This window comes from Chrysemys picta, chromosome 17 (assembly GCF_011386835.1).
Source record: "Chrysemys picta bellii isolate R12L10 chromosome 17, ASM1138683v2, whole genome shotgun sequence".
Taxonomy (NCBI): domain Eukaryota; kingdom Metazoa; phylum Chordata; order Testudines; family Emydidae; genus Chrysemys; species Chrysemys picta.
Window position 1 is genome coordinate 2,666,274 of NC_088807.1, and position 27,408 is coordinate 2,693,681.

The 27,408-nt window shown below is 54.5% G+C and overlaps 1 protein-coding gene across 3 annotated transcripts; it reads left to right on the forward strand.

Moving 5' to 3' along the window:
• The first annotated feature begins 1,194 nt into the window (after positions 1 to 1,194).
• Positions 1,195 to 27,125, forward strand: SPRED3 (sprouty related EVH1 domain containing 3). Of its 3 annotated transcripts, XM_024111551.3 has the most exons (7): positions 1,202 to 2,096; positions 4,577 to 4,628; positions 17,111 to 17,285; positions 17,376 to 17,544; positions 19,686 to 19,756; positions 21,475 to 21,645; positions 22,935 to 27,125. In XM_024111551.3, the coding sequence occupies exons 3-7, from the start codon at positions 17,115 to 17,117 to the stop codon at positions 23,628 to 23,630; spliced, it is 1,278 nt and encodes a 425-aa protein (XP_023967319.2). In that variant the 5' UTR covers positions 1,202 to 2,096; positions 4,577 to 4,628; positions 17,111 to 17,114; the 3' UTR covers positions 23,631 to 27,125. The 3 variants fall into 3 exon arrangements, with proteins under 3 accessions (XP_065427419.1, XP_023967319.2, XP_065427420.1); XM_065571347.1 differs by lacking the exons at positions 17,111 to 17,285; positions 17,376 to 17,544 and having other exon boundaries at positions 1,195 to 2,096; XM_065571348.1 differs by lacking the exons at positions 1,202 to 2,096; positions 17,111 to 17,285; positions 17,376 to 17,544 and adding an exon at positions 2,147 to 2,654.
• The last annotated feature ends 283 nt before the right edge of the window (positions 27,126 to 27,408 follow it).

The window sequence follows — 27,408 nt, forward strand, 5'->3', positions numbered from 1 at the left end:
CCCCCGCCCCCCCTCAAAACCCCCCTTCGAACCCCGCCCCCTCAGAACCCCCCCACATCCCCCCTTCGAGCCCCGCCCCCTCAGAGCCCCCCGCCCCCCTCAAAACCCCCCTTCGAACCCCGCCCCCTCAGAACCCCCCCACATCCCCCCTTCGAGCCCCGCCCCCTCAGAACCCCCGAGAGCCCCCCGCCCCCCTCAGAACTCCCCTTCGAGCCCCGCCCCCTCAGAACCCCCGCGAGCCCCCCGCCCCCTCACAGCCCCCCCCCACAGCCCCCTTCGAACCCCGCCCGCTCAGAACCCCCGCGAGGCCCCCGCCCCCCTCAAAACCCCCCTTCGAGCCCCGCCCCCTCAGAACCCCGCGAGCCCCCCGCCCCCTCACAGCCCCCCCACATGCCCCCTTCGAACCCCCGCCCCCTCAGAACCCCCCCACATCCCCCCTTCGAACCCCGCCCCCTCAGAACCCCCGCGAGCCCCCCGCCCCCTCCGAACCCCCCCTTCGTACCCCGCCCCCTCAGAACCCCCCCCACATCCCCCCTTCGAACCCCGCCCCCTCAGAACCCCCGCGAGCCCCCCGCCCCCTCACAGCCCCCCCACAGCCCCCTTCGAACCCCGCCCGCTCAGAACCCCCGCGAGCCCCCCGCCCCCTCACAGCCCCCCCCAGCCCCCTTCGAACCCCGCCCGCTCAGAACCCCCGCGAGCCCCCCGCCCCCTCACAGCCCCCCCCCCACAGCCCCCTTCGAACCCCGCCCGCTCAGAACCCCCGCGAGGCCCCCGCCCCCCTCAAAACCCCCCTTCGAGCCCCGCCCCCTCAGAACCCCCGCGAGCCCCCCGCCCCCTCACAGCCCCCCTTCGAACCCCGCCCCCTCAGAACCCCCCACATCCCCCCTTCGAACCCCGCCCCCTCAGAACCCCCGTGATCCCCCCGCCCCCTCAGAGCCCCCTGCCCCTCACAGCCCCCTCAGAACCCCTGCGAGCCCCCCGCCCCCTCAGAATCCCCCTTCTAACCCCGCCCCCTCAGAACCCCCGCGAGCCCCCCGCCCCCTCACAGCCCCCCCAGAGCCCCCCTTTGAACCTCCCGTGACCTTGGAGCACCGCCCCCTCAGAACCCCCGTGAGCCCCCCGCCCCCTCACCCCCCTTCAAACCCCCTGCATCCTTCAAGCCCCGCCCCCTCAGAACCCCAACGAGCCCCCTGTCCCCTCACAGCCCCCCTTCGAACCCCCCGCGTCCTTCGAGCCCCGTGCCCCCTCAGCCCCCCTTCGAACCCCCCGCATCCTTTGAGCCCCGCCCCCTCAGAACCCCTGCGAGCCCCCTGCCCCCTCACAGCCCCCCACAGCCCCCTTTGAACCCCCACGTCCTTTGAGCCCCACCCTCTCACAGCCCCCCGCAACCCTCCCGAGAACCTCCCGTGTCCTGCTAGTTCCGCCCCCTCAGAATCCCCCACGTCCAGTGAGCCCCGCCCTCTCAGAGCCCCCACAAGCCCCCCACCCCCTCAGGCCCCCCATGTCCTTCCAGCCCTGCCCCCTCCGAATCCCCGCAAGTCCCCCCATCAGAACACCTCTGCCCCCACAAGCGCCCCCTGCCTCTAGAGCCCCCTCAGAATCTCCCCTCCCTGGCTCCCTCACCGCTTCAGAATCCCCTGTACACCACTGAGGCCAGAGCCCGCCCGCCCATCCCCAGAGCCCCCCTTTCATGCAACACGCCTGAGCCAGAGCCCCTCCTATGATCCTCCTGGTCCAGACTTCTCCCCCCCCCATCCTCAGAACCCCCCTCCATGCAACCCCCTCCCAGGGTAGAGTGCCCCCTTCCGTGGAGCCCTCAGGGCACAGCCAGCCTCTGCCCCCCCCCCCGTGTATCCTCCCCACCCCTTGAGGGGCACAGTTGCCCCTCATGTGACTCCTGCTCAACTCCAGTGTTCCCCACCCTCCGGCATCCCCTGGAGCACCTTCTCCCTGTGGGGGCAGATGCAGACCTCCCCCCAGTATCTTCCTTCCTCCACCCCCTAAGTATTTCCTCTCCCCAAATGCCAGACGTTGCCCCTCCCCACCAGCACAGCGCATCTGTCTACCCTTCCTGGAAGATGACTCCCGCCTTCCAGGTAGGTGCACCCCCCTCTTGTTCCCCCACAGTACAGACACCCCCATCCCAGGACCAGGTGCATCCCCCTATACAATGAGACTGACCCCCCTGAAGTCCAGTGCAGTCCCCCTGCATCTGCCTTTCCTTGGGCACCAGGGACAGGAGAGCCCTCTCACAGTGTAAAATCCACCCCTTCCAGCCAACTACACCCTGCTCCCCTTCCCCAGAACCATCCCCTCCCACTCCTCCACATTACAGAGCCCCCCATACAATGAGCCTGCTGCCCCTGCCCCCTCGCCGCATCCCATGCAGCCCCCAGGGCACCATGGACAGAAGCTTTCCACCCCAGCCAAGACCAGAGCTTGTTCCTAAATCTGGCCAGGCAGAGCTGCGGTGAGGCGTTAGCTGCATGCTGGCTGGGCTGGGGAGCCACACCGGGGACGTAGGTCCAGGGAAAGTGCAGCCGCTTGGGGAAAGTCGTTAGCCTGGGACTTGGGAGGCCGGCCTTGGATTCCCTGCCCTGCTGTAGACTGCCTGTATGACCTTGACCAGGTCCTTCAAGCCCAGATTTTTAAAGGTATTTAGGTGTTGCAAGGCCTAGAGGACTGGATATAGGCTCCTAAGTGCCAACACGATAATGAGATACAGGCTCCTGAATCTGCAAGGCATTAAGACACCGTTTAAAATCTGAGCTGTAACCTTGTTGTGCCTCGGTTTCCTCATCTGTACAATAGGGATAATAGCTCTGTCCTGCCTACCAGGGGCATTGTGGAGCTAACAAGATTAAAGATTGTGAGGTGCGCAGGTACTGTTGGGAAGAGGAGGAACATGTAATAATCCCTAAGCCTTATCAGTAGATGCTGATACTGATCTCCTTTGTGGAGTGCATTATTATCCCTATTTTACGGATGGGGAAACTGAGGCACAGAACAAGGAAGTGACTTGCCCAAGGTCACCCAGCAGGCCAGTGCTAGGAATAGAACCCCGGTCTCCTGCCTCCTCGTATAAGCACCGTGGGTAGATATCCAGATTGTCCCGGGCAGTGTTAAATGCCAGGCTGAATCCTTTGCCTCCTCGAAGCACACACCTGTGAATCCATGTGGTTCCCCAGTAGGAACATCGAGTCCCACTCATTTATCCCTCTCCCGGGCTTTCAACCCTTGTTGTGGCAATAACCAAACCTCCTGTTCTTCTTGTGCATTTAAAAGAAAAGAGGGTTTGGGGATTGTTTTTTTGTTTTTGTTTTGTTTTTAGAATTTAAATTCCCTGAGGGGCTGAGAATCTGGGTTAATACTAAATCGATCAATTGAAAAAAAAAATAACAGGAGCTGGCGACCAGGGTCCTAGGCGCAAAGCCTGGATCTAGAACCAAACTTTCCCACCACTGGGAAAACCAGTTTGGCTCATGAGTTGCAAAATTAGGATCAAGGTAGGTTCTTCTCCGGCATCACCATAGTAACCAAGCCTCAGAAACACTGATGGGTTTATCCTCACACTCCCTCTCTGAAGGGACTTAGCTTCATTCTCCCGGTTTTATAGCTAGGGAACTGACGCACACACACAAGCCCAGATGCAGGAAGTTACTTAAGCACATGCCCGCTGTCCTTCAGCAAGTCTGTAGCAACGCCTGGGCAGTGAACCCAGAGCGCTGGTGTCCCAGTCAGTTCTTTACCCACAGGACTGTCCTTCCTCTTGCATGAGAAATTTAATTCCAATCTAACCCCTGATTCAGGCATGTTCCGGGCCACAGTTCCGGTTCTGGCCTGCTAGAGCTGGAGATGACATACAAAATTTGGATCGGGACTTCGATTTGCATTCCGATCCACTCCATCGTTTGGATCTAGTGCTTCGGTACCAGCCAGTTAGAGATAACGAGACAAGCTGTGAAATTCAGACTGGATCTGGGTTTGCAAGCTGATCCCTCCCATTGTTCTGACCTGGGATTCTGCTTTGGCTGGTTGGGATGGGATATAGAATCATAGAAAAGTGAGGCTGGAAGGGACCTTGAGAAGTCATCAAGTCCAGCCTCCTGCGCTGAGGCAGGACCTTGGAAACCCTAGACCATCCCTGACAGGTGTTCTTGGACATTAGAATTCAGATTGGCTCTGGGTTTGCGTGCGGATCCTCCCCAGAGTTTTGATCTCGGATTCTGCTTGGGCTCAGTGGGACAAGAGATGAGACTGGGATCGGATCTTGCTTTGCGTGCTGGTCCTCCCTCGATTTCAAACCTGGGATTCTGGTTCTGGCCCATTATAGAGACAACGTGAGAAATTCAGCACTGAATCTGGGTTTGCTTGCCAATCTGCCTGAGGCTCTTCTGATCCCGGTTCCGACCCACGTCCTCTTATCTCCGTAACCATCGACTGATGATTAATGTTCCGGCGCTTTGATTTCTCCTCCCCTAATCCTATAGGGGCATTAGGACCAAGTGGAATCCACTTTTCTCTGTTCCTTTTCCCTTTTCCCAGCTCAGCTTTGGATTCTCTCTTCTCTCCCCAGCTCCTGGTTCTCCACTCCCGGTGTAAGAAATCAGTCCAGGCCCCCAGCTGTGGTCAGTATTAACCAAGGCAGGTGCAGGGGGGGGGAGGGAGGGTGGGTTGGGAATGGGGGGGGGTAGGAAAAAAGGGGGAGGAGGGATTAGAAATGTTACTTGCTGAAAAATGGCTGCTGGATCTTCATTCTCTTTATAATGATGAACAACGAAAAAGAAAAGCAATTTTTAAAAAACTGAAAATCATACCACCATATAAAACACACACAAGCCACACACACAGAGCACCTGCACCAGCCATGGAACTAGAGTGAGTCGGTCTTCATTTACCATCTGCCCCCCCCCCATTAAAAAAAATCCCCATAAAAGCAAGAAAAGGGGGGGGTTAACCCAATTTATGCCCCCCCCTTTTTTTGGCAAAACAATTGAGATTTTAAAATTTTATTTTGCTGCCTAAAAAAAAATAATAATTTTCATTTAAGGAGGCAAAATAAAATGACATCTCTAAAAACATCCTGCATGCTTTCATTTCTCCATTCTCCTTCTTCCCAGCTGCTGCTGCTGTTCTTAATTTAATTTCTTCTCTCCATCCTCTTTTATTTTTAATCATTTTTAAAGCCCAAACCATTTTATTATGATTTTTTTTATGAATGAGATTAGATGTCCCCCCTCCCTAAAAGGGGGGGGGGGATGTGAAGGGTATTTGTTTGTGAATCAATCCTATTTGCATCTGGATTCATTCATAAAAAAAAAAAGAAGACAGGGTTCACCTAGAGGATCCATCATGGTGGGTTTAATTTCCTTCCCTTCTTGGCATGTCAGTTTTTTGGTTGGGGAGGGGGATGTAGGGAGGGGAAGGGGGTCCTTTAAATCTGGCACTGTCACACAGTGGGAATTGGTGACTGTTTAAAACCGAGATGTGGAGTGAAACTGACACATCCTGTGACTATATTTCCCCCCCTATATATCTTGGATTCTTTTTTTTTTTCTTGTTCACCTGTTGTTTATTGAAGGGAGAGGGACAAAGAGCCTAGCTTGGGTCATGTGACCCTCCATTCACAAAAATCCCATGGTTTCCATTGAGATGGGCTGAAAGGATCAAGCAGTTGGGCCATAGATAAGCATTTTCAACATACCTTTTCGCATGCATGTTGTCCGGTGCCTACAGCATTGGCAGAGGGGAAGCCAGTGGTGCTTGGGGGTGGGGGGCGGGGGGGTTACAGATCACATCTGGGATGTTTCTTTCTACAAAATAAATCCTACTGTTTTGATTCCATAAATATATGCACCAGCAGACAGCTTCTGCAAGAAGGTTCGCAACTGGACAGTATGTATCTGGGCATGATCTCTATCCATTGTATGTTTGTTTGGGTTGGATTTTGATTTGTGTGTGTGTGTGGCAGGAAAAGAGTGCTTAGAAGATGCTGTGATGGTGAATTTTAAAATATTGTGATCTAGGAATATTTCATTTATTTGTTCGGAAGGATGTGGGATTTTTTTTTTTAAATGTAGTTCCTGCAAATAGGGAGGCCAGGGTGTGGGTAAGAGAATCGAATTTCCAATATGTATTATATAGATCTATAATTTTAGGCTTTGGTTGTGTTTGGGGCGGTGGGGGTGGGGAATGAGACATGCATTTTAAGCCCTGGCAAAGGGTCTGTTTGATTTTTAGTCATAGTGGGTAATATGTGTATTTAATTCATGGTTGTGTGAGCAGAAGGGTTTGGGTTTATTTATTTATTATTTTAAAATTTTTCTCCCCGTGTTAAATAAATAAAAACCCTGCAGTGAAAAACCCCAATCTGATATTTTTTTAATTATTATTTTTTTAAAGTGTTATGATGGTGGGGCGTGGAGAAAAATGCTCGGTTGTGTGGACTGGAAAATGGGGAATGGCTGACTTGGGGTGTTTGTAGGGATGTCTTATGTCTTTGAACAGTGTTGTCCTTTTCGTGTCTGTAGCCCCCCCATTTCTCTCTTATTTTCCTCCCCCCACCCTCCTAAAAACCAGGGATCTGTAGATCCACTTTGCTTCAGCATCTTTGATCTTGTAATACATAATGTCGTTTCCCATGGCAACGCGTTGTGATGTCATGTATATGCTTAAAACACTCTTAATTATTGTATTATTATATTTTTTTGGGGGGGGATTTGATGTTCTCTTCTGATTTTTGACTTTATTAAAGGGATTGTCTTAAAAGGGTCTTCATTCATATTCTGAATTATTGGAAATGCATGGCACCGTCTTCTGATTGGTGGAGAGAGCTTCTTTCATTACATACTGGTGGTCTGTTGATTTTATTTAAGCAGGAAAGTTTCATTCTTGTTTTTGGTTGTTGCAAAAGTTGACCATTTATTTCAGAGCAAAATTGAGAGGTAAATTTGTGTGCGTATGTGTGTAATGAGGCAAAATATCACTTTTTCACAGAGGGGCGGGCTCTGGTGGGTAGAACAGGGGTGGGGCTGAGAATCAGGACTCCTGGGTTTCATTCCCAGTTCTGCCACGACTACGCTGCGTATCGTTTAGCGAGCCAGTTCCCCTGCTCTGTGCCTCAGTTCCTCCAGCTGTAAAATGGAAATAATGAATCTGATCTATTTCTCTGGAACCTAGATCCATCCATGCATGAAAAGTGCTCTCAGCCACTCAGAGGGGAGGGACGTTCACCACGCTTAGCGCATTCGTGGTTGGCAAAGGGCACGCCTGCTTGGCTACAGCTTACAGCCCCTCCTGCTGGCTCTTCTGTCATCAAGCGCTCTTGCTGTGGGAGGGGTGGGTCAGCTTTGCTATTTCCATTTTACAGACGGGAAAATGGGGACAGAGCAGCGGGAGGTGACTTCCTCAACAATGCCTAACAGTGGCAGACCTGGGAATAGAATCGAGGAGCCCTGACTCCCAGATTCCCTTGCCCAAACCATTAGACCCCATTCCTTCCCCAGTGCTGGGACAGTACCCCGGAGTCCCGGCTCCCAGCTCCCCTGCCCTAACCCTCCTCTGCTCCCAGAGCTGGGGATAGAACCCAGGAGTCCTGACTCCCAGCCCCCACTGCTCTAACTACTAGACCCCACTCCCCTTCCCAGCACTGGGACAGAACCCAGGCATCCGGACTCCCCGTCTCCCCGCTTGTTAAACAGTAAACCCAGAAAAAGCATGCAGCATTTATCCCAGTAGTAGGCACCACGCTTTTCCATTCTGGGAGCCCCCTCCTATATAGCACAGCCCTCCCCTTCCCAAGTAACGATACGAGACCCCCAAAAGCCTGCTTGCGATCCTAGCTGGGTAACACTCATTGTAACGTTTGCTCAGTTGCAGGGCTTTTTATTTGATTGTTTTGTAGGGCCTTTTGGTTTAGCGTGAAATGATACAAAGCCATCCCAAACGTCATTCTAAACTTGACGCAGCAATCTGTATTCTTTTAATATACACCTATATTTTAATATGATTTTATTTTAAGTAAAACGGTCATAGCTGGTGAATAAAGAAAAATGAGTAATTGCTGTTGGGTTTCAGCAGGGGGGGCCCGTGTCAGATGGATCATGTGAAATATTATTATTTATGCCTCCAGCTCCATTCATGTGTTAAAGGCAGAGTGGGGCAGTGGTTAGAGTTCTGGATGGGAAGTCAGTAGGCCGGGGTTCTGTGCCTAGACGTGTCGGCTAGTGGTTAGAGCAGGGGGGCCTGGGAGCCAGGACTCCGGGATTCTGTTCCTGCTTCTGGGAGAGGTGGTGGGGGGGGGGGGGGGGGGGTCTGGTGGTTAGACCATGGTGGGGCTGGGAGACAGGACTCCTGGGTTCTTTTCCTGCCTCTGGGAAGGGAGTAGGGGTCTGAGTTCCGATCTGGCTCTGGGATGGGAGTGGTTAGAGTGGGGGTGGGGAGTCAGACCTGGTGGGTTCTATCCTGCTCTGGGGAGGAGTGGGGTGTGTGGGACTCAGGGCTCTGGGTTCTGTTTCCAGTCTTGCTGCTCACGTATTGTTTGGCTTCGGGGGAATCACTTCCCCTCCGCATACATTGGTTTTCCCTGTCTGTAAAATGGGGATAATTACATGAGCCTGCTTCGTAAAAGCTTTGAGAGCCTCCCATGAAATTGGGCTGTCGAAGCCAAGTGCAATTGTTGTTATCGTATTTATAGAGCAATACAACATGGCCCCTGGCTGGAGGAGTTTACCACCCAAGTTAAATAAGGGGCAGTGTGACAAGAGAGGATGAGAACATGAGATAGTGGATTTTTTACTTGGATGGCAGCATGATCGATTGGTTAGAGCAAGGCACAGTGATGCTATTCTCTGTCCTGGGTGCTGTCCCTGGCTTTGCCCCGATTCACTGTATGGGTTTGGGTAAATCACTCCCGCTATGTGTGTCTTGGGAATAGAGACTTTGTGATGTGCTTTGAGATCCTTGGGTGACAACCTCTGCGTAGATGTAGAGAATCGTTGTTGTTGCGCTGTGTGAGTTGTGTGAGAGTTCAGTAATAGCCTGTCGTCTGCCTTAGTATTTATCCTTTGTTTTACAGTCATGCGTGGGCACCCCCCAGCCACAGACAAGGACCCTGTTGCGCTAGGCACTGACCAAATGCAGAACAAAAAGATAGTCTCTGCCCTCGATGAGCTTCCAATCTAAGAATCCCGTATTACTTCTGTCTAATCAGTGTAATATAACCTTTATCTGTATAAATGTCTAATACTTTTTTTTTTTTTTTGCAATCCCGCTAGGCTCTTTGGCCTTCAGGATAAGCTTGAGGCAATGAGTTTCACAGGTGAACAGTCCATTGTATATAACAATGCCTTTCCCGAGTATCAGCTTTCCATTTGTGGCCGTTCGCTGTCCCCTTGTTCCGCTGTGACAGGTAAAAAATTGGCACGGTGAACTGGGGGTTGATTTCCAGAGGAAGACAAAAAGAGCTAAATCTTCCTGGTTTTGGTAGGTGGCAGATGGAGCAACAAAGAACCATCTTCCTATATATGAAGATTTAAACCCCTGGGATGGGTGGAATGATTTTTAGGGTGGGAGAAGCGGTTAGAACTAGTTGTCTATGGATGAGATTGTGGAAGAACTGGAGAGGGCTGGGGAAAATGCCTTAGCGACGTCAGGAACTCGTCTGGGTAGTTATCAAAAAGATGATCGAGAGCATGCTTGATCAAGGTGTTTGTATCCCTTCGTGGGGAGAAAATACTGGCTACCAAAGGGCTCTTTAATCTAGTGGAGAAGAGCAGAACAAGAAGCTAAAGCCAGACAAATTCCAGCGAGAAACCAGGCACTGATTTTTAACAGTGCGGGTGACTGGTGAATGAAGCAAGCTCCCAAGGGAAGTGGCGGATTCACTGGCTGCCTTGCTGGAAGAGATGCTCAATTTACTGGGCCAAATGCAAGGGTAGCTGGGTGCAGTTCTGTGGCCTAGCCAGGCTAGGTGATCCAGTTGTCCCTTCTGGCTTGAACTCCACGAAATTAAAGAAAGGGTAAATCTTGACTGAACACAGGGACAGTCGTTCGATGGGGAGATCCTCCGGAGAATTGACTTCTGGAGGGGAGGGACATTTTAAAACGAGGCTGGAGAAACCACTGGACGATGAGGACTAATATTGTACTGGCAGGCACCTGGGCGAGGTACATGAATGGTTGGCTGGAGCTGTGCTAGCTACAGGCTTGGTTGAGAACCTATGGGCATACTATCTGAGGATTTAAAGTTATGGCAAACAGCATACCTCATCCTCTAGCCTCTGTGTGGGGGAGTTGAGGTTACCAGGAAAGCCTTGACAACTCTGATGGTAGTATCGTTTTTAATATCTTCCTGGGCCTGACTTCCTCTTGCACTGGAGTAAACTGGGAGTCCCACAGAAAATCAGATTAGCTCTAAACCAACCCCATCTAGCCTACTCGCTTGGTAATGGACAGATCTTGCAATTCTAGGTGCCATGTATGTTGTTGTATTTGCAGTAGTCCCAAGAAGCCCTTGCTGAGGACTAGCACCCCATTGTGCTTGGAGCTGCACAAACATAGACCAAAAAGATGGTCCCTGCTACAGCTGGGCAATTGGGGGGGGGCATATAGTAAAGATGGGTGAAATTCAGCGGATAGTTTTATCTCGGGGGAGTGGGAGGTCGCGAGGGCGCAATCAAAAAGGTTGAAACGGTTTGTTCAGCCGTTTCCAAACACAATGGTTTGAGTTCTCATTTTGAAACAGAGTTTTGTTTTGCAATGTAACTGGTTTTTTAAAGGTGAAAAACACCCAACATGAACTTTTCTTTTTTACTAGGAAAAAACAAACAAACAAACAAAATCCATTTGGGCTCAAACTGAACCGATCTCTTCATTTTTCAGTTCAGCTTCTGAACCGAAAAATCAGTTCTTCACTTAGTTCTAGTCCTTACCCCAAAGACCTTCCACTCTGTGCACAGCAGAAAGTCTAGCACTTGGGGCCTGGTGTCGGCATAAAACTGATACCAGCACAGCAATGTCCGCTAGGAGTATGGAAAAAAAAGTCACATCTCAGCTGACCAGCTCTGCCGGAAAATCCCCAATGTAGACCCCGCTATGCTAACAAAAGAGGGCTTCTGCCCATGTGGCTACCGGTGGTGTTACAATGCTGACCAAAAAATCCTTTCTGTTGGCATAAACTGCGTCTACACTAGGGGGCTATCCCAGCACAGGCTCCGTCGCACAGACACAGCCTGAGTTTCATTCATAGATTCAGGGCTAGAGGGAATCATTCAATCATCTAGTCTGACCTCTTGTATAGGACCAGAGAATGTCACATGTGTTGAGCCCAGCTGCGTGTGTGTGGCTACAATATCTCCTCCAGAAAGGCAGCCAGTCTGGACCTGAAGACTTCAAGCGATGGAAAATCCATCTTGGATGGATTTGGTGGAAATTTCCCAGGAATGTTCCTCTGTGGGCTGGAGGTGAGCTTGGAAAACGCCAGGAGAGCAGAGGGAAATTAGGAGTGTGGGAACGTGGGCAGAGGTTACAATAGAGAGCTTATGGGAACCTGTCTGCATCTCGCAATGGTTGCCTTTCCCAGCCTGGTAACCCCTAGAGCCCTGCCTTGAGACCGAAGGGGTACCCGCTGCTCGTCAGGGGGTCTCCCATTGTGTCAGGTGTGGCACAGCCCCTGCCGACATTGGAAGGCTGTCCATCGTGCCAAGCGCTGCACAGGCCCTGTCTGACATCAGGAGGGCGGAAGAGGCCACTGCCCCAGGCACTGCATGGACCCGAGCAGAAATTGGGTGCAGGTTGGGGAGGTGGTGGCTGGTCTGTCAGACCAGCATGGTACAGACCCCAGTTGTGCTGGGCGCGGCACGGACACCTAGTGAGGTCCGGTCCCCACCCAGGTTTTGCACCTGCTCCCCCCGTTTCAATTAGGGGGGTGATGTTTGGTGTTTTAATAGAAATAGTTAAAGTGGCCAGTTACACCCGGACCTTTTATGTAGCTTCTACTGGGAGAATGACCCTCGTGGGAGGCTGCATTTGTATCGCTTTCACTACAGGGCAATGGACACAACTTCTGTGTGTGGCCACCGCCTGGGAGACAGCCTCTGCCCAGCCAGTCTGAGATGAGAGGGAGGGTCCTTCTCCCCAGGTCATAGAGGAGAGGCAAAGTGGGTCACCCTAGGTCACCCAGGAGAGCCTGTGACGGAGTTGGGACTCAAACCCAGAGCCCCATCCCAGTGCCCACACCCCTAACCGGCTTCCCTCCTTCAGCCTGGCCTTTAGGTGCTGCTCCCTGCTGCCAATTCTGCCCTCCTGGGTGCAGCTGGGAGTGCAACGGGACCCTGTCTGAACCAACACCACCTGGCCCTGGGGGCCCAGCTGTAAATTGTCAATGATTAACTTCTGTAGATGGAAGCCAAATGCATCCGCTTTTAAAGTCAGATTAGCACCATGTTTGTGTAACACCTGGGCAGCCGAGGCTGCTGCTGGCTGCGGTGGGAGGCGTGGGAGGGGACAGTTAATCAGTTGCCAATCCAGTTGGTTGGCATCATGGTGGGAGTGGGAGGATGGGGATTGTGCAAAGAAAGGGGAAGACTGGGATAGCAGGCGGCTGTGGTTGGGATTGAGGGACTCCAGAAGAGCTGCAGGGGGAGCCTGGGGGCTGGGATAGGAGGGGGCTGCAGGTCAGGATTGAGGGGTGTGAGCAGAGCAGGGAGCAGACAGGGGAAATGAAATAGGCACTGGTCTTTGGCAGCATTCAAGGAAGAGAACTAGCGATTTCTCCAGGGCTGATGCAGGGGGTGGCCATCATCTGATACTGGTGCCAGCACTTTTCAGAGCGAACATGAGCTTTTCCCAGGCCGGGGCCCTGGGCCGTGGCAGGGATGGGCGTAAAATCTTTCCAGCCACTGGGATCAGGCTTTGCTTTCCTTCCCCTTCATGGGGATAAGGAATCTTAACACAGCCGGATGCACTGTTCCGGGACCCCAGACACCTGGGTTCTGTTCTTAACCCAGCCGGATGCACTGTTCCGGGACCCCGGACACCTGGGTTCTGTTCTTAACCCAGCCGGATGCACTGTTCCGGGACCCCGGACACCTGGGTTCTGTTCTTAACCCAGCTGGATGCACTGTTCCGGGACCCCGGACACCTGGGTTCTGCTCAAGAGCTGGTTAGGAATTTTTCAGTTTTTCAATATAATTTTTTTCCTGCCAAAAATTGCAGACTCATGGAAGCTGTCCGTGCAGTAGGGTGGGTTCTGACGACTCTCCCGACTCGACAAATGTTTGCAAGGAGAACTGAAATTGTCCAAACGGCAGCATTCAGTTTCTTCCGCTTCAAAGTGACTTTTCATTTTGAAATTTCAGCTCATTGGACCAAAACCAGTTAAAGGAAAAAAACTAAGAGAAAAAAAGTCAAAATTGAAACACGACATTTCGATGGACCCAAACTGACAGTTTTTCACTTTGCAAAAAAAAAAAAGTGAGATTTTGACTTTTTGTCCTGATTCAAGGTGTGTGTGTGGGGGGAGGGAATGTTGAACTACTGAAAATTTTCTTCGGCTAGGAAAACTGTTTCCTTCCCAATTCTCTTCTATTTCCACTGGGGGCCCTGATCTTTGTCAGGGTCTGTGCAGAACTCTGATTTTGGGCCCGGTTGTGTGGGGCGCTGCACAGACCCCAGCCGAGATCAGGCCCCCCTTGTGCTGGTTGCCTCACAGACACCGAGTGAGAGGCAGTCCCTGCCCTGAGGAGCTGACAATCTAAAAAGGGTATCAGGGGAAACTGAGGCACAAGGAGGCGATGCGACTTTCCCAGGGTAACGCGCAGGCCAGTGGCAGAGCTGGCAGTAGCCCCCATGTCTCCTGAGTCCCAGCCCAATGCCGTGCCCGCTGGGCCGTGCAGTCTCCCGCACACACGCAGTTGTTATTTCTCCATTAAGCTCTTTCCTCTCCATCTCACCATCGCACCCCCCTCTTTCCATTCCCTCTCAATTCTCAGTAACTGGCGCTGTTCAGGCCCCCTCCCAGTGCCCGCCGGGTCCAGCCTCTGAGCCCCACGGAGCTGCCCATTCACACTGGGCAACGAGGAGCTCCTTGGGGAGGAGCATTGGACTAGGATGTTGCAGTAAAGGGGGCCGGCTGGGAGGGGGGATCAGATGGGAGGTGGGTGGGAGAGGGGGGCCAGAATTCAGCTGGGGTGGTTTGGGATCAGCTGGGGGAGGGCAGGCGGGGTGGGAGGTTGAGGATTGACAGGGGGGTGCAGACTGGGGAGAGGGGTGGGGATCAGCTGGGAGTGCAGATGGGAGAGAGGGGCTGGGGATCAGTTGGGGGGCACATGGGAGAGTGGGGATATCACAGAGGGATGGGGATCGGCTGGGGGGGAAGGGAAGGGGGAATGGTCTCAGGCTGTGAGTAGGCCGCTTGAGGTGGGATGATGTCCTGACATGCCCAAAGCTACAAAATCATCAGCCTCCTCCCTCCACTCGGGGTGGCATGGTGGGGGGCACAGTGGGACGATGGAGGGCGTCAGCCCTTGTGCACCCGGGGGGGGATGTGGGGGAGGGGCATGTGCAAGATGGGGCAAATGGCATCGGGGGCAAGGAGTGTAGGACAGGCTGAGGTTGTGTGGCGTGGGCAGCGAGTGCAACTGAGGCAGGGACCCTGGGGATACATGCAGTGTGCGAACGATGCGGAAGTGCAGTGCAGAGGTCTGCATAGTGCCCTTGCAACAGGGGCCCAGGAGACAGGCTGTGCTTTGGTGGGGCTGCGGTGCCCCTGCAATTGGTACGTGCTAGACAGAAATGTCAGCAGAGCATGCAGTGTCTGTGCGATGGGGGTGTGCAGTGCCCGTGCGATGGGGGTGTGCAGTGTCCATGCAATGGGTGTACCTGAGACAGGCTGTATATTGGTGGGGTCTGCAGTGATTGTGCAGTTGGTACACATCAGATATGAATATCAGCAGAGCGTGCAGTGTGCGTGCGAGGGGCAAATGGGAGATGAGAAGCATTTGTAGTTGTTTGCAACATGCGTGCGACAGGTGCATGCAGTTTGCATGTGACGGGTGCACCTGAGATGTGCAGTGCGTATGCAGAGGGGATGTGCAGTGTGTGCGCAATGGGTGCATGTGACACATGAGGCACCTTTGCACTGTGTGCACTGTGCCTGCAATGCGGGTGGTGGATGGATGTGAGACAGGAGGAATGTTTGCAGTGTGTGCAGTGCCCATGCTGTGGGGACATGCACTGTGTGTGCAATGTGGGAGGAGCCTTTGCAGTGTTCATAGTGTGTGTGCAATGGATGAACAGCTGTAAAACAGAAAGATCCTTTTCCAGGGTGTGCAGTGACCGTGCAATGGGTTCACACGAGACAGGCTGTACGTTAATGGGGCATGCAGGACACACACAGTGGGGGCATGCAAGGCGCATGCAGTGGATGGGTGCCTGTGAAACAGAAGGATATTTTAGCAGGGCACGCAGTGAACGTGCAATGGGTGCACGAGACAGGCTGTACATTGGTAGAGCGTGCAGTGTCCGTGCAGCAGGGTGTACGGTGATCGTGCTATGAGGCATGCAATTCCTGTGCAATAGGTACACACGGGAGACACATTGTACTTGGCAAGGTCTGCCTTGCCCAAGCGATGGAGGTGTGCAGTGCCCATGCGATGGATGGCGTGCAGTGCTCGTGCAATGGGTGCACATGAGACGGGCTGTGCATTGGTAGGGCCTGCAGTGCCTGTGCGATGGTTGGCATGTAGCACCTGTGCGTTGGTAGGGCCTGCAGCGCACATGCAATGGATGGAATGTCACACCCATCTGATGGATGGCGTGCAGCGCCTATGTGATGCATGCACATGAGATAGGCCGTGCGATGAGTGCTTATGAGACAGACTGTACATGCAGTGCCTGTGGAATAGGTGCACATGGGAGACACGTTGTACTTGTCAAGGTCTGCCTTGCCCAAGCAATGGGGGTGTGCAGTGCCCATGCGACGGATGGCATGGAGCACCCATGCGATGGGTTCTCGTGAGCCAGGCCATGCGACGGGTGGCACGCAGTGCCCGGGTGACAGATGGTGTGCAGCGCCCATGTGATGGGTGCTCGTGAGACAGACTGTGTGACGGATGGTGTGCAACGCCTGTGCAATCGGTGCTCAGGAGACAGGCCATGCGATGGATGGCATGCAGTACCCGTGTGACAGATGGCATGCAATGCCTGTGTGATGGATGATGTGCAGTGTCCGTGCGATGGGTGCTCGTGAGACAGGCTGTGCGACGGATGGCATGCAGTGTCTGTGTGATGGATGATGTGCAGTGTCCGTGCGATGGGTGCTCGTGAGACAGGCTGTGCGACGGATGGCATGCAGTGTCTGTGTGATGGATGGTGTGCAGTGACAGGCTGTGTGAAGGATGGTGTGCAGTGCCTGTGTGATGGATGGTGTGCAGCGCCCGTGCGATGGGTGCTCAGGAGACAGGCTGTGCGACGGATGGCGTGCAGTGTCCGTGCGATGGATGGTGTGCAGCGCCCGTGCGATGGGTGCTCAGGCGACAGGCTGTGTGACAGATGGCATGCAGTGCCCGTGCGATGGATGGTGTGCAGTGCCTGTGTGATGGATGGTGTGCAGTGACCGTGCGATGGGTGCTCAGAAGACAGGCTGTGCGACGGATGGCATGCAGTGCCCGTGCGATGGATGGTGTGCAGCGCCCGTGCGATGGAGTGCTCGTGAGACAGGCTGTGCAACGGATGGCATGCAGTGTCCGTGCGATGGATGGTGTGCAGCGCCCGTGCGATGGGTGCTCAGAAGACAGGCTGTGCGACGGATGGCATGCAGTGCCCGTGCGATGGATGGTGTGCAGCGCCCGTGCGATGGAGTGCTCGTGAGACAGGCTGTGCGACGGATGGCATGCAGTGTCCGTGCGATGGATGGTGTGCAGCGCCCGTGCGATGGGTGCTCAGAAGACAGGCTGTGCGACGGATGGCATGCAGTGCCCGCGCGATGGATGGTGTGCAGCGCCCGTGCGATGGAGTGCTCGTGAGACAGGCCGTGCGACGGATGGCATGGACACACAGACTGCGTGTGGGGAGCCGAGCCTCTAACTGAGCCTCCTTGTGCCCCCCGCAGTTACATGCTTCGGGTGCGAGCTGTGGTGATGACCCGAGACGACTCGAGCGGGGGATGGGTGCCCATGGGCGGGGGCGGCCTGAGCCACGTCATGATCGGCAAAGTCCGGCGCCCAGAGGAGGGCGGGCGGCGGCGCCAATACCTGATCTGCGGGGAGCGCCTGCGCGACCAGACCGTAAGCCTGACTCCTGGGGAGAGGTTGGCTGGGGGGGCAGCTTGTGGGGGGGCCCCCCGCCCGCCCCTAATCTCCCCCTCTCCATTGCAGACCATCCTGGAGTGCGTGCTGAAGAAGGACCTCGTCTACAACAAGGTGAACCCCATCTTCCACCACTGGAAAGTCGGCGACAGCAAGTTCGGCCTGACCTTCCAGAGCCCCGCCGATGCCGCAGCCTTCGAGCGGAGTGTGCAGGCCGCCCTGGAGGAGCTCGCCGAAGGTGGGGCCCCAGCGCCCCGGGACTGCAGAGATTCCGGGGGGTGCCCCCAGGGGGGTGTGGGGCCCAGGGATTGTGAGAGATGCAGGGGGTGTGAGGCCGGCCGGCTGCTCCATGGGTGTTGCTGGCTGGGGTCCTGAGCCTGTCTGGTTCCCCCTTGGGGGTTCTGGTCTGGGGGGGGTTTAGGGAGGGACTGATGGGAGATGTGGGCGCTTGTTGGTGGCATGGGTCTGCCTGTTGCTCCCCCCTTAGCAGCACTTGATTGGGGGGGCACAGACAGCTCCCGCCCCCGGGGGCATTGGTCAGAACCAAGGGAACCCTGATGCTGGAAACGACCTGAGTTCACCTTAGCATGGCCCTGTGGCTAAGACAGCTGGCTGCAGGGAAGCAGACGTGGGGTCGGTTCCCAGCTCAGACACCGACTCTACCTGCGTGACCTCAGGCGTGTCTCTCTCGGCCTCGGTTTCCCCCATCTGTGCCATGGAGATATGAACCCTGTGCGGCCGGCCAGAGGGGTGGGGGTGGGGAGGCTGTTGATGTTCAGGAGGCTCCCATATCCCAGTGCCGTCGCTGCCCCTCGGTGGATGGTATTCCATGTCGGAGCGGCCAGGGGAGAGAGGGAGGGAGCCAAATCTGGAGCTCTGGGAGTCCCTGGATTCCTAGCCGGAGGTCCCAGCACTGCAGGAGAACACTGTCTTCCCAACCCTCCCCGCCTAGCAGGGCCGGCACCAGGCACCAGCTTAACAAGCAGGTGCTTGGGGCGGCCAAGGGAGAGGGGTGGCATGTCCGGCAATTCGGGGGCAGAAGGTCCCTCACTCCCTCTAGGAGCGAAGGACCTGCCGCCTAGGCACTGCTGCCATGGCCTCGCCATGGGAGCCCCCCTCCCTCTATCCCACCCCGCCGTCCCCTGGTCCCCCTCTGTCAGGTCAATTCCCTAGAGAGCTCCCAGCGATCTAAAGGCCTGGGCACTGCACCAGAGCCTGGCTCCTTATCCCCCCTCCCTCCGTGGTCTGGGGTTATTCTTAACTCCTCCCTCTCCTTTGCCCACATCACTGATTCCTGCCTATCTTCCCCCCCCGCGCGCCCGATCCAGTCTCTGCTCCCCATCCTCTCTCCTGGCTGGGGGCTGCTTCGTTCTCCTCTCTGGCACGCTGCCCCCCTCCGAGCCGTGCTGCCGGGCCTGGGAGTGTCCTTTTCCCCCGCCCGCTCCGGCGTGTCCCCCCCTCCCCATCCGCTTGCACGTCAGATTTTAAATCTCCCGGTGCTGCATCACTCCACCTGTCTCTGCCAGTCCTCCCTTCACGTCGCCCCTCGGCGGTGCCAGCATTCACACCATTCACACTCAGCCCCCTCCCTGCCGGCCCCCTACACATAGTACGGCCTCCCCTCACTCCTCTGCAAAGCACGCCTGCCCCTAAACCCCGTCTGGTTTCTGCAGCCCGGAACACGGTGAGCACTGCTACAGGGCTTACCGGCTATTTAAAGGGACACTACCCTGCACTGGCCCGCTGCTGCTATGCCACCTCAAGCAAACTGATCCACGTAGAAGACCCCCTTTGCATTTCCCCCCTCCCGCTTGCCTGCCCCTGGGATGGAACCATCCCTTCTGCTCTGTCTGGAGAGCACCTGGCACCCCCCACACCCCCGTGGGGATCGAACCCAGGAACTCTGGAGCTAAAAACACAAGGGTCAGCTGCCTGAGTGAATGATCCCAGGCCTACCTTAGTGCTACGATTCAGAAACCGCTGTACGTACCGCAGCCACTGGAGGAAGACAGATAGCGCCCATATATGTTTGTGTCACCCCCACACAGGGGTCCGGGGCTCGGCCCCAGACATCCCCTTTTCTTCTGAGGCGTCGCTCCAGCTGCAAAGCTTTGGTGCCCTCAGGTCCCCGCGGGGTGAGTGGGGATGGAGCACCAGGCACTGGGCCTGCTTGAGGCAACGGGGGTGCCCTTATGTCCCTCCCCCCTGGGATCCCAGCCCCGGGGTCCCACCTGGACAGACCCCAACCCAGGTCCTTTGCATTCCCAGCACTGAATGCTTTTTCCCAGCTCTGCCCCCAGTAACCGGACGCCTTACTGGGCCCGCGTCCTTCCTGGGGGGACTGACTTTCATGTACCTTCCTCTGTTTTCCCTTCCCAGGTTCTCTCTCCTCCTCCTCCTCCTCCTCCTCGTCTCAGGATGACGCCGACGGGACGGATGACGCAGGGTTGGTAAGTTGAGCACTGGGCAGAAGTACCTTCTGTGGGAGAACCTCCTGATGCTGAAGGGTTCCTTGGTCCGGTGGAGAGAGGCAGAACCAACGGCTGGAAGTGAAAGCCAGGCCCATTCCAGGGGGTAACTGGGCGCAGTGCAGGTCAGACTAGATGATCTAATGATCTCTTATTATAATCAGCTGAACACGAGCTTCTGGTGCGACGTTGCAGCCAAAAAAGTGAACGCCATCCTGGGATGCATCAACGGGAATCTCCGATAGGAGCAGAGAGGTTCTTTCCCCTCTGTATTTGGCACTAGCGCAACCACTGCTGGGATCCTGCCTCCAGTTTTGGTGCCCACAACACAAGAAGGATGTTGATAAATGGGAGAGGGATCAGAGAAGAGCCAGGAGTGAGATCAAAGGATTAGAAAACCTGCCTGATATTGATAGACTCCAGGAGTTCAATCTGATTAATTTATCAAAGAGAAGGTGACGTCTATAAGTACCTGCATGGGAACAAATATTTAATAATCGGCTCTTCAGTCTAGCAGAGGAAGGTCGAACACAGCCCAGTGATGGGAAGCTGATGTTAGACAAATTCAGACCGGAAATAAGGTGTAAATTTATAAGGATGAGAGGAATTAGTCACCGGAACAATTTCCCAAGGGGTTGTGGTGGATTCTCCATCACTGACCAATTTTAAATCAAGCTGGGATGTGTTTCTAAAAAATCTTCTCCGGGAATTATTTTGGGGCCATTCTCTGGGTTGTGCTATCCAGCAGCTCAAACGAGATGATCTAGATAAACGTCTGGCCTTGAAATCTACACATTCTTTCTAGCAGCTGAAAGCCCTCGCTGTCAAAGTGACGGAGAACTTCAAAGTGAGATGGTCACAGACCCCGTGTCCCACGGATGATTGGACCTGGTGATCTTCTGAACAAAAAGGGCTCTCAGCCGGGCTTGAGGCTGTTCCCATCACCTCACACTGACTCAACAGACACTTTAGTCTCACGTGACGATCCTGTAATAAACATGATTAATAATCTATAGAATAAGATTCCAATAGGGTTTTAGGGCCAGGCAGAAAAGCAGCCCATTCGGTAGGTGCTGTACAAACACACAGAGCCCACAATCTAAATAAGTGAGACAGGCCTTAAAATCCGTGAAAGTCCTTCGTGATGCCATTCCGCTCCGGGAAACTTCCAGTCTGATTCCATGTTCTCCCCTGCCCAGGGTGGGGTGTGAGTACCAGCTGGGAGCAGATGTTGTGAATTTCCACTGTCCCCATTCCCACAAGGAGGTGGGGGGGGGTCCCAGAGAGAGCAGGGGACATAGGGACCCAAGCCGGGGGACAAGTGGCCCAAGAGGGAGATGTTGCCTGATAAAGGTCTGGACTAGTGCTAGGAAAAACAGACCCCTTCCCAGCTTGACCAGTGGTCTCCCTACACTGGGATCATGGCAGGCCGCGCATGCCAAGCAGCACGTGACATGGTCAGTGTTTAGAAAGGAGACCGCTGAGGAACAGCTGGGTGCTGTAGGCAGCAGAGTGGGGGCGCTCTCCCCTACCGGTCAGTGCTGGCCCCGATGCGGTGCTAGGGGGCACTGGGCTGCAGGGTGGGGGCTCAGTAGGGGGCGCTCTCCCCGCAGGGTCAGTGCTGACCCCTGTGCAGCACTAGGGGGCGCTGCGCCATGGGGCGCGTCTTTCTCAATGACAGCCGCCGCCTTTGTCCCCAGATGCACACGGACAGCGAATCCTCCTCGAACAGCCGGAAGGAAATGCTCCCCAAACACATCACCATCGTGACTAGCGAGTCCTCCTCCAGCTGCTACATCCGCTCACCCGCCTCCGAGGAGTTTGCCTTCAGCACGGCCCAGGGGTCGACGCCAACCAGCCAGGGAGGGCAGGTGGGTCTGGGCGGGGGTCCGTGGCCCTGGGCGCGATGGGGACGGGCGCTGCGTAGCCCGAGGAAAGAGATGGGGGAGAGAAACTCTTCCACGGGGTGGTGGCGTCTTCTCAAGTTAAAGCTGTCCTGCATGGGGGTGGGGTGGGGCAGAACTGGGCTTGTACCTTTGGAAATCCCAGGCACATCAGCTCCACTCCCTACGCTTGCTGGTGACTTTTTGGAGAACTTGAGAACATGTGTTGTGAGCTTTCCCAGCCCTGCATAGAATCTGCGGGGGGGAGTGATCTTTAACAGAGAGCACTTTTTTCCCACCTGTTTGTAGAGTGTCTGAGTTAAGCAGGGGTAATAAAATCTCTGGTATCTGGGTTTTTTTGTTGTGCACAGGGAGGATGGGCTTGGGGTTAGCGCGCTGAGCTGGGGCTCTGCCGCAGAATCACCTATGTGAGATGGGCTGTGTCATCACTCCATGCCTCAGTTTCCCCAGGGTGACATGGGAGTAATAATCCTTTCTCTCGCCAACCCTTTGTCTATTAAGACTGGGAGTTCTTCAGGGTAGAGGTAGTCTCTCACTCTGTGTGTCTGCGGTGCCTGGGACAACGGGGCCCTGATCTCGGTCGGGGTCTGGGCAGCGCCTGGCACAATGGGGCCCTGATCTCGGTCAGGGTCTGGGCAGCGCCTGGCACAATGGGGCCCTGATCTCGGTCGGGGTCTGGGCAGCACCCAGCGCAATGGGGCCCTGATCTCAGTTGGGGTCTGGGCAGCGCCCGGCACAATGGGGCCCTGATCGCCATCTGCTGCTCTAGGCTTTGAGATTTGGTCTGCACCCTCTGCATGGTGCAGGGATCTGTTCCCTATGGATAGGGGCCCCCAAGTTCCAGGGCACAGGGAGGGGATGTGATGGACAGCTGGGCTGTTGGCAACACCCTTGGCTTGGTGGACTGGGGCTGCAGCAGAGGGCTCCTGCCCAGGGGCCTGAGGACATGGTTCCTTGTCTTCTGCCAGCTCTCAGATTATGGGAGTGGGATCTTTGGGTTACAGCATCTAGCCTCCTAGGTTCTGTTCCCAGCACTAGAAGGGCAGTGGGGTCTGGTGGCTAGAGCAGGTCAGGGAGGCTGGGTGCCAGGACTCCTGGGTTCTGTTTCCAAGAGCCCTGTACTGCTGGCTCCAGAGTTGGTCCTTCGGTTCCCGGCCTCAGTGACGTCCTGCTGTGGCGAGTCCCACAGGTTAACGAGGCTGCGGCGGGAGAACGGTGCAGGCTGTACCTCTGTCCTCTGTCTCCCCCTGCCCCAGGTGCAGACCCAGCCCCTGCAGCACGTGACCCTGCACGACGAGGAGGAGCTGGAGAGCATCAACCCGTGCAAGGACCTGTGGGTGAGCAAGGGATATGAGGACTACAGGCGGGCGGCAGTGCACAAGCGGGAAGCCGACCCCGACAAGGTCGGCATGTGCGTGCACTTCGAGAAGGGCAGCAAGGAGCGCCACTTCCCGGCAGCGGGGGGAGGCGGCGGAGGCGGCGAGGGCCGCCTCAGAGACCCCAAGGGTTCCCCGTCCTGCCGGATCCACGCCGCCCCTTCGCCGCCCAAGCAGAAGCACGCCAAGGAGCCGGGGGCCAGTGGCGGGGCAGGCTCGGAGGAAGACGCCGTGCCCTCCCGCTGCGTCTATTGCCGGGACGTCTTTAACCACGAGGAGAACGGGCGGGGCCAGTGCCAGGATGCGCCGGACCCCATCGGGCGCTGCGTCTACCAGCTCACCTGCATGTGGTGTGCCGAGAGCATGCTCTACCACTGCATGTCGGACTCGGAGGGCGAGTACTCGGACCCTTGCTCCTGTGACCTGGGACACCCGCACTTCTGCGTCCGCTGGATGGCGCTGGTGGCTCTCTCCCTCGTCGTGCCTTGCATGTGCTGCTACCTGCCGCTCCGCGCCTGCCACTGGTGCGGGGAGCACTGCGGCTGCTGTGGTGGGAAACACAAGGCCGTGCGGTGAAGCCGGCCGGCGTGCGGCGCTCTTCTTGGCTTGGCTGGGGGGGAAGAGAGGCGAGGAGATGGAGGCAGAGTCTTAAGCGGCGGCAGGGGGGCTGATTTCCCCCTTCTCTTGCACGCCCCAGCCCCCGTGTCCCGTGTTTGGAGGGGGAGGAGCTAGGCGGTTTTATTCCGAGTGTCGGGCGTGGCTGGTGAGTTTCATTATTTTTTTTTTCCTTTAAAATTTCAACATTTTGGGTCCTTTTTTATAAAAAAAAAAAATAAAGAAATGAAAGAAAAAGAAAACAAATAAAATGAACGAACGACAGTCTCAGGAGAGATAGGTAGATGGTCTTGGGGGGGGGAGTTTTGCCCTCTCCCTTCCTCCTAGCTAAGGGGTGGTGGGGCCACAAAGAAAATTTAACCCCTCCTTCACCCAATCCAGCTGTGTCCACACACCTGTTTGTGTGTGTGTGTCGGGGGGGGGGGGGGGGGGAACCAATAGACTATGTAACCCCCTCCTTCCTTTACCCAGCCTGGCTGAGTCACGAGGATTTCTTTTCAATTTTAAAAAAGGAATACAAAGAACAACAGAAGGAAAGAAAATATCGTAAATGGATACGCGTTGGATTTTTATTTTGTACTCAGGAGGGAGTCCAGGGAGCAAGAGAAACTAATTTGTGCTGAAAATGTCCATATTTAAAAACCAAAAAAAACCACCCTTCCCTGCTGTATTATATAGTAAACTGCATGGGGAGAAGTTTGTTAACTTGTGGAACTGCCCGCAACATGATTTTTCCACCGGAGCACGGTCTGAGATCCTGCAGCTTTATAACTGCACAATACTGGGGTGTCCTTTTAACAAGGACGACAGGCAGACAGGGTTCGATTTACAGGGTACACAAGCTGCAGCATCCCTCCAATTTTTGTCCCCCATGCTCACCCCCAAATACAGTTCCCGTGGTTTATTTCTGGGTCCCAGGCTGAACAATGGGGCACCCCTTGAAGTGTTCGGCGGGCTACAATTTCCAGGGAAGTTAGGGAAGGGTTTTCTGCAGCTCCCCATGTGACACCCCCTTTTCCCTGGTCATGTCTGGCACCAGTGGCAGGGCAGAGTATACCTAGATCATAGCTTCTTAAGCCCAGGGTCGCGCCTGGCCTCCCTGTCATTGGGGCAGGACGGGAAGGGGAGTCAGATCCTGAAATTGTTATTTACAAGCTGTTGTAACGTGGGGTCGTGGTGCTGGCCCAGGTCCAAAGCAAATGGGAGCCATGCGGCCACTGCTCGCTCTCTCTTTGTACTAAACCCATTTGGGATGTCTTAGCTTATTACTGCCTAGAGTTCGGGGTGGAAGAAGTACTGGACTTGGGAGTCAAGACTCCTGGGTTCTCTTACCCTCTCTCCGATTTGGGATGATCTAGTGGGTTAGAGCAGGGGGGCTGGAAGCCAGGACTCCTGGGTTCTAGTCCCAGTTCTGATAGTGGGGGGGGGGGGCAGGATGATCTAGTGGATTAGATCTGTGGGACTGGGAGTCTGGACTCCTGGATTCTCTTCTCTGTGTTGGGTGGGGAGTGGGGTCTAGTGGTTAGAGCAAAGGACTGGGAGTCAGGACTCCTGGGTTCTGTTCCCAGCTCTGCAACTGTCTTGCCGTATAACCTTGGGCAGGTCACTTAATCCTGATGTCCCTCTAGTCTCATACCATTCCTCCACCTCCCTGTTTGCGCTGCCTAGCAGTGAAGTATCATTATCAAGCCTCCCTGAGGGACGGGACAGGAGCCCTCTTGAGACATTTAAGACTAGGCCATGCAAAGCCACAGGGTGTGGTCTCCAGGGGCTGACCCTGCCCCCCCCAGTGAGTGTGGGATAGAGGGGCCGATCTCTCCAAATCCAGTGGGGGTGAAGCAGAGCTGCCCGAAAGTACTTTGATCTTTGGCCCGGGGCCCCACAATCAGCGGGAGGGGAGGGGAAAGCAAAGAAAATCCAGGACCAGAAACCAGTGGGACCCTCGGAGTCTTACCCCAGCTGCCTGAATCATTCCCACCCACCCCCCCACCCCATGCTGGCTGTTCAGGGCCCCCTGTGTAACACGAGTTTGATGGAGCTCAGCCCACCTCCCACCGGGACGAGGCATCAGCCTTCCCACTGGGCACAACAGGCCCCACCTGCCGCCCCTTGCTGCCAGGCGTGAAATAAAGCCAGGGACCTCTGGCCAAGGGAAGTTCCTGGGCAGGTTTTTTTTAAAGCAGCTGCATCCGGCTGACTCTGGGGTTGTGGGAGGGGCTTGCAACAAGCCCCTCCTCTTATTTATTGACTTTTCTCATTTTCCCCTAAGTCGGACAACTGATGTAAGTGAGGAGTATCTGGATCAATGGCATTGCCCCAGTGTAAATCCGGAGTGACTCCATTTAGATCAGTGGCGCTACGGGGGTATAAACGAGGGATAACTCTGGATCAGTGGTGTTACACTGGAGTAAATCTGGAGTAACCACAGAAAGGCAGCAAATTGAGGCTGGACTCTTTCTAAGGGAATGGGGTGCCTGATACAATGAGAGCCTGGCACCTAAATCCCTTCAGCTCCTTTGAAAATTCCCAGCCTTAAAACCAATACATGGACGTATTTCTTTTACCTACTGCACAGTGAGCCTGGGGAACTCAATGCCACAAGTTCTCTGAGGCCAAAGTTTAACATCCTTCAAAAAAACGACTGGATGTTTATACAGATAACTACACCCAGAATTAGAATATTAAATATCTTTACAATAACCAAGCGTTTTGGCAGGGCTATAAAACCTCATGCTATAGGGCATGACCCAACCTCTGACTATCAGAGGTCAGGCAGGAACTGACCCTAGGGGCCAGCTATGCCATAATTCCTGTAGGGGGCACCGCTTTCTGAATTAGCTATTTATTGGCCTCTATCGGAGACAAGAGAATGAACTAGAAAGACGCTTGGTTTGACCTGACTGTCCATGTGAACCCAATAGAGTGACCCTAGTTTTACCCCAATGTAAACAAGATGAGGGCTTGGCCTGGCAGGATTTGAGAGTGTTCAATAGCACACTGGGTCCTATTCCCATTTCTCCATCCGTGTTCTTTTTTTCAAAAGCTTCCCCAAAAACGAAACAAGACAAATCGTAACTGTATAAAACCTGGCAAAGCTGTGCGTGCCAATGACCCTATGATAACCTTGGGGCCGTTACAGCAGGGAGCCTACCGAAATACAGAAGGGTGTATATTACTGCTGGAACGAGATTCTTTTAATGCTATTTTATATATAAAAAAGTGCGGAGGGGGGCAGAGAGAGAAAAACCCAACCAAACAAAGAAAAAAAGTTAATATTAAAATAATTCTTTTGTGGTTGCCAATCTAACTTCTTTTTCCTTGTTTAAGTATTTTATCAGATTTGTATATTCAATATTGTAATTTCTGTGTATTTAAAAAAAATTAAAAAGGGGGGAATGGAATCAGAGAAGAATGTTCTATTTAAAAGTGTATGTTGTATATTAAATCTTAGCAAAAGTGACTCTTAAATGTTTTCCCCTCCTTCTGGGGTGGGGTTTGGAGGTGCTGGTTCGAGCGGCCTAGATTTATAGGGCCAGAAAGGGATCGTTCTGATCAGCTAGAGCCAGATTCAAGGGATACAAATAGTTTTCAGACACTGAAATGTCTGAGTCACACACAGCCCAAAGTGTCAAATGTTTCATTGCAGCACCAACAGGAGATAAGATGTTTCAAGCAAGGCTAAGTTGCAGCTGCTCTTAATGATTTTAAAACTAGAGTAAAATAAAAATAATGGACTATT